Below are 7,215 nucleotides of genomic sequence, written 5' to 3'. Positions count from 1 at the left end.
TGTCAAATTGTATGAGTAAAATGTATACCACAGGGATAAGACACAGAAAGCGCTCACATAATTCATTGTTATTACAAGTTAACATAGTGTTAAAGCTAAATCCATGTTGAACAAAAAATCCAGGGGACAATTAGAATACCTCAGTGTTGCTTTGCCTTGCTCATTACTCTAGTGTACTTTTTTCATTTGTACAGTTCAACACTTAATGAATAGTCGATTTCCCCCCTCTGGTAAATAATGTACAAACACCACCTACTTGATTAAGTAACCATTTACACCAGTGCACAAGACTGTGCCATAATGGACACCAAGTTTCCATCAGCAGTCATTTGAATCATTTTGGGTCGAGTGCAACTGCAGAACACTGGGGGCCTCAGGGGCAACATGAACCCTGACTCTGGAGGAGCGGTACCTCCTGTAGATCACCATCAGGGCAGCTAAGAGACAGACAGCAGCACTGACCCCCAGGACTGCAGCCAACGTGGGGTCTGTACTGACCCCTGGTACTGCACAGGTAGGGGCAGGGTCAAAGGTCAGGCTCAGGTCAGGGGTTGTGTTCTGATGTAACAGGGGATCGCTGAGGGAGAGAAGACAAGAAAATAAACACTTTATTTATACTGATAAGGAAGTAATGTATTGCTCTCTGAGAAAGTGAAAGACCACTTGATAAAGTAACAGAATTACAAGTTCATATTGTGCCATACCAAACATACTGAAATACTTCCTACTCGGCCATACTCACTTCTCAGTAGTCACTGTGCCTTTAGTAGATGCAGCTGGAGAGTGGGGGGCCTGGTTGTTGATGGAGAGACCAATGTCAGGGTAATAACACAACCTCTTGTCAGGACATGCAACTAACCCCCTGTATCCTGTCACCTGGATGAATGAATGAAGGAGAAATCATGTCAAATCGTAGTAGAATCTAATGGTCAAAATGGCAAAATCGGTGTATGCTCAAAAGTTACCTCAATGGCGCTTCCTACTGGGCAGTCCATCCAGTCAGAGCCAGACACCTGTATCTGATATCTGTTCAGCCCAGTACACCTGCGTCTATAACAACGCCCCACCACAGAGTCACTGACAGACAGGGAGACATTCTGATAGAGAGAGGCGATGGAGAGAAAATAAAATAAATGGGTATGTGTCACTTTCATACACTTTTTCACAAATATATGCTGTATCAATGCACACACACTGACCTCTCTGCTCAGGTTAGAGAAGAAGCATCGGCTGTCTATACGGTACAACTCTCCACTCCACTCTGTTTCAGTCCCTCTCTCATTCTCCTCTTTCCAGCACTCACTCTTAGGAAAACACAGAGAGAGGAGTAAAGGAAGAGGAGAGAGAAGTGTAAATATGGAGAGAAGGTGAAGCCGAGGAAGGTGTTTGAAATACTGTTTTGTCATGGAGAACAGAGTTCAGGGAAACGGTCAAACTGAAGTGAATGAGAGCAGAAGACCCACCATTAGAGGTTTATAAATGCGGCACCCATCCAGGTGAGGGTCAGTCTGACACACCCCCTTGTGGTGGTGAAGATAATGACACCCTAAACCACTGAGCAACGGAGAACACAAGTCAAACAGAGAGTGAGGTAGAGGAACTGGACAGCTTTAGACAACGTTGGAGAATGGGATTTTCTTTTTTTTATTTGTAAAATAATGTTATGGTTAAGTGTGGGATATTCATATAAAATAATAGCAATACCTGCCCATGCAGAAAAATAAGGAGGAGTTGTCATGGCAGGTGGACAGCAAGCCAAACATTGCTCCCTCACCTACGCAAGACACACAAACAATATCTCACTATGGACATTAAGCAGGTACACATAGAATCACTCATACCACACGATATTCCTCTCTTCCACTCTTTATCTTTGACAGATATTCTTTCTAACCACTATATCTGTTTGGTTCATTTATGAAAAGTGATATCCGTCTCAATGGATCGGCACAAAGACCATGTGGCTGTCCCTTACCCTTTCCCCACACCAGGCTCTGTGCTCGGCTGTGGTTGACAGAGTACCAGCCCGTATCCTGTAGGGCGGCCAGAGTGACCGGGTCGACACGCACCACAGCTGGGTCCCCCAGGGCTGCAGCCATGATGGAGCCCTGTAGCACCCTGGACTCCCAGTGAGAGGACAGACCACTAGAACCAACATCCTGGGAGATGGGGAGAGGAGAAGGAGAGAGAGAGAGAGACAGAGGGGGAGAGTAATTGTTAAAGAGTAGGGGAGAGAAAGAGAGAGATTGAGAGAGAAGTGTGAGAAAGGAGTTACAGGTAACGAGGTAGAGAGAGAAAGGTCAAGTACAATATAAGACCACAAACATATTGGGAACGACTCTGATATGAATAAAGTGGGAGAGTCCAGTATTTCATGAGTGTGACTACAGTGCCAACCTTTTTGCACTACTATATAATGTGTGCTAATGGCTCATGGCAGGGTCCGTACCAGGTTCTCCAGTGGTCCTCCCAGCTCAGGGTCAGTAGATAACAGGTGGTCCTGCAGGGCTCTGATCACTGATTGGGTGTAGATCCTCACCTGACCCGTCTCATCTGTGTTAGTCACCTGACCCCGGGGGGGGCAGCCCATCCCAGCTACACAACACAGTAACACAACACAGGATCACATACCCACACAACAACCACACAACACAACCGAGTATAACTCAATCACACAACAAAGAACCCACAGCAGAGAAATACAAATTAAATAGGTCTACCCATGACCAAAAGATTGCACAAAAACACACCATAAAGTAACACAATAAAAGATAGCCTTATAATACAAATGTAATATACCAAATGATAACACAAGCAAGGTTACTGACGTTGTGAGTAGGAGCAGTCTCTCCAGGTGCTGAAGAGTTCTTTGGAGAAACCCAATGCATGGAACAACTCATGGATCACTGTCTGGAGAAAAGAAGGAAAGGAGACGCTAATTATTACACACACACACACACACACACACACACACACACACACTATTATTTTACCTGCACAGTGCCTTGGTGGCTGTATCCCTCCCCAGTCAGTCTGTCCCTACAGATTACCACCACACCAGCCAGAGGTCGACCCTGGGAGTCAGTCTGACAGTGCACTGCATAGGCCAACACACTGGGCTGGGATATATGAATAGTGAAGAGGAAAGAGTGATACATTGACAGTCAACATACTTTATGACCTGAGTTCATTACTGATCGTATTGCTTTTTTATTGGTGAGGGTATGCTGGTAAGGGTATCTGCTGATCTTAGATCTGTACCTAAGGCCAACCAGAGCTACATTGACAGTCACGAACTAAGTTGATTTACAGTGAACATAACATTGACTCCACTGTGACTCCTCACCTCTGCTCGACACTTGTCAGTGCTCTGTGTGTGGAGGTAAAGTAGGAAGTCAGTGTCAGGAAGTCCCGCCCCCTCAGGCCTTATCACAGTCATGGTTGGTGCATCATGCTCAGAGTACACGGAACAACCACTCAGGTGATCATCTGGGATCTGTCAATCAACAGTGGGTAGGGAGATGAGATGGTGCATCCTCACTGGCAGGTCATGATTTCCATCAAAGGACTAATAATAATCCTTCTACCCCCCAAAATTGTAAAGTGGTTATCCCACTGGCTATAGGGTGAATGCACCAATTTGTGAGTCGCTCTGGATAAGAGCGTCTGCTAAATGACGTAAATGTGCCCTTGAGCAAGGCACTTAACCCTAATTGCTCCTGTAAGTCGCTCTGGATAAGAGCGTCTGCTAAATGACTAAAATGTAAAAATGTAAATGTAATAATAATACAGCATCTCTGTCTGTGTGATATGAGAGAGAGTGCAGATGCTGCTACTCACAATGACATCCAGACAGGTCTCTGTCCTGTACTTCTCATTGGCTCGGCCACACCTGTGGAAATGGAAATCTTTGATTGGTTGAAATCATTCACTGACCTATAACAGTAGAAAATCCTATATACTGTATCAGAAAGTCTTAGACAAGAGAAACATACTGTATAAACAGAGATGGTATTTTACTATGTAAAGAAATGGACAAATATGCACATATAGCTAGGCATACAGTTGTAACACACAGACTTGTTATAGTTGGCAGCAATGGCGTTCCTCCATATGAATTTGCAGTACTTGTTGATGTCTCTGCTGAGCAGCAGATGACCAGGGACTCTGTTTACTGTAGGGACAGCAGGTATTAAATTATCAGTGAAACACTTAGTGATCCCCACATGATTACAACATGCAGTCCAAAGGCACACACAATAATGTTCCTACTGACAAACATCCCACACACAGTAGATACACTGAACAAAAATATAAACGCAACATGTAAAGTGTTGGTCCCATGTTTCATGAGCTGAAATAAAATATCCTAGACATTTTCTGTACGGACAAAAAGCTTATTTCTTTCAAATGTTGCGCACAAATTTGTTTACATCCTTGTTAGTGAGCATTTCTCCTTTGCCAAGATAATCCATCCACCTGACAGGTGTGGCATATCAAGAAACTGTTTAAACAGCATGATCATTACACAGGTGCACCTTGTGCTGGGGACAATAAAAGTCCACTCTAAAATGTGCAGTTTTGTCACACAACCCAATGCCACAGATGTCTCAATGTCTCAAGTTTTGAGGGAGCATGCATTTGGCATGCTGATTGTAGGAATGTCCACCAGAGCTGTTGAATGTTCATTTCTCTACCATAAGCCGCCTCCAATGTCGTTTTAGAGAATTTGGCAGTTGGTCCAACCGGCCTCACAACCGCAGACCACGTGTATGGCATCGTGTGGGCGAGTGGTTTGCTGATGTCTACGTTGTGAACAAGAGTGCCCCATGGTGGCAGTTGGGTTATGGGGCCAGGCATAAGCTACGGACAATGAACACAATTGCATTTTATCTATGGGAATTTGAATGCACAGAGATACAGTGAAGAGATCCTGAGGCCCATTGTCGTGCCATTCACCCGCCGCCATCACCTCAAGTTTCAGCATGATAAGGCACGCCCCATGTCGCAAGGATCTGTACACAATTCCTGGAAGCTGAAAATTTCCCAGTTCTTCCATGGCCTGCATACTGACCAGACATGTCACCCATTGAGCATGTTTGGGATGCTCTGGATCGACGTGTTCCAGTTCCCGCCAATATCCAGCAACTTCGCAAAGCCATTGAAGAGGAGTGGGACAACATTCCACAGGCCACAATCAACAGCCTGATCGACTCTATGCGAAGGAGATGTGTCACGCTGCATCAGGCAAATGGTGGTCACACCAGATACTGACTGGTTTTCTGATCCACGCCCCTACCTTTTTTAAAAAGGCATCTGTGACCAACAGATGCATATCTATATTCCCAGTCATGTGAAATCCATAGATTAGGGCCAAATGTATTTATTTCAATTGACTGATTTCCTTATACGAACTGTAACTCAGACACTCTCCTCTCCTACCTGACAGCAAGCTGGACACGATGTCCACAGCCTCCCTGACTGCTGGCTCCAGTCTCTCGCTCTCCACCTGAGACAGGGCGGGACTCTCCTTTGGAACCCAGGTGTGGATCCTGATTGGCTGTGGAGGGTTTGTGGGTGGAGCCAGCTCTCTTATGTGCTTCCTGTGATGTCTCTGGGGTGAAGAAAGTTGAGGTGCAAATGAAGGAATTTGAACAGAATTAGCTGTGTCCTCTGAAGCAGTAAGTGGAGTCTGTTGCTCAATACTGGCACTGGCCGTCGTCTTAGGGTGAGGTCCATGTTGATCAGCGGGTGTGGTGACCACTGTGACTGACTGCTGAACCTCATCAAAGATACACTTCTCCAGAGCACCAGGGAGCCATATGACCACCACCACCATCCAAACCCATGGCCTGCTGAGGGAGGGGAGTGAAGGCATAATCATAGCCCCTCCACAGGAGCCGCCCCTCCACAGAAGCCTCATCTGGGGGAGAGATCAAAGAGATCTGTTGGATTGACATGACATCAGCAGTAGATCTAACAGCTACTAGCTTTATCCCGCAACTAGCCATTTAAGTTACCATTTATACTAACAATTTAGACTTTTACTGTTTCAGATTGCTAATGGTAATTTAAATGGCTAGTTGCAGGACGAAGCTAACATGCTACAAGACAATCCTAAAATAATTGGTTTAAAAAAGTGTGGGATTAGAGGTGATTTTGGAGAGAAATCCAAATAAATCTTCAGACAACTACTGCATTTCCACATCCATTGGACACTATTGTGCAATAATGCTGTAGTTGCCTTAGTAACATTTACTGTATTTCCCCAAACATTTATAAAAATGGTGAGCCAATATACAATTGAAGTATCGACTGATGTAGATAATGACACCTGAATTAATCCGAGTCCGACCTGTTTTTCCCAAGAGGAGCCCGTTTAAGACTTGTGTAACAATAGCCTCTATAACTTTTCTAGACAACTTCATGAAAAGGGCTAAGTCTAAATCGAAGTTTTTCGATTTCCTAGTGCGTCCCCCCCTTGCTACTAGTCATCAAGTGCTGTATAGTGGACCACTGTCGCCTCTGCTCTATTCGTCACAATTGTATCAAAATCTAGCCCATTTGAATGCCCCACTGAATCGGTTCTAATTACCTGGGAATGCAATGTTCAGCCTCGCGCCGACGCCATCAAATATTGAGCACAGATTTTTCTACATTGACATTCCTCAACATATTTATCAGTATTCTTCTGTAAATTGCATGACTTTTCCCCCCGACTCCCTTCAATCTTCTCCTAACTGTGCAAGTTGCAAGCAACCAAACCTCTCTGCACCTTTGACACCCAGGCATTTAAATGTCCTTTGTCATGGCGCCCTGGGGCTCTTTTCAAAAGACTGAAGTGACATGTCTTTGATACATTCCCAGAAGACAGAGGACAATGGCGTATAGACCACCTCCTTATCTAAAACTTCTTTACTTTTCCTAACATTGCATTTTACTTCTTCCACCCACACCTCTCTCTCACACACACACACACACACACAACAAATAGAGTTAGAGTCCAAATAAAAGTGCAAATAGTTTAATCTCTGATGATTCGTCCATATCTTTGCCTATGTACAGTGAAATAGACCCTATTAAAATCACTCTCTACAATCTTATTATTAGATTGCAAGTTTTAAACATCATCCAACCACTCCATGTTTAATTGAATACATTCAGTACAACCAGGCAAACAGAACAATTTAAGAAAATAAAATTGAAAGTACATTC

At 44.3% G+C, this 7,215-nt stretch overlaps 1 protein-coding gene across 1 annotated transcript; it reads right to left on the bottom strand.

Moving 5' to 3' along the window:
- Nucleotides 1–318: 318 nt before the first annotated feature.
- Nucleotides 319–3,158, bottom strand: LOC121572617 (leishmanolysin-like peptidase 2). Its single transcript, XM_045225859.1, has 10 exons — nt 2,994–3,158; nt 2,829–2,910; nt 2,450–2,595; nt 1,976–2,159; nt 1,705–1,774; nt 1,464–1,554; nt 1,200–1,304; nt 966–1,097; nt 743–876; nt 319–577 (listed from the first exon to the last, which is right to left on the bottom strand). The coding sequence occupies exons 1-10, from the start codon at nt 3,156–3,158 to the stop codon at nt 319–321; spliced, it is 1,368 nt and encodes a 455-aa protein (XP_045081794.1).
- Nucleotides 3,159–7,215: the final 4,057 nt, after the last annotated feature.

Source organism: Coregonus clupeaformis, chromosome 16, assembly GCF_020615455.1.
Source record: "Coregonus clupeaformis isolate EN_2021a chromosome 16, ASM2061545v1, whole genome shotgun sequence".
Classification (NCBI taxonomy): domain Eukaryota; kingdom Metazoa; phylum Chordata; class Actinopteri; order Salmoniformes; family Salmonidae; genus Coregonus; species Coregonus clupeaformis.
Note: the sequence above shows the minus strand (reverse complement) of the source record. Positions and strands in the feature narration are given on the sequence as shown.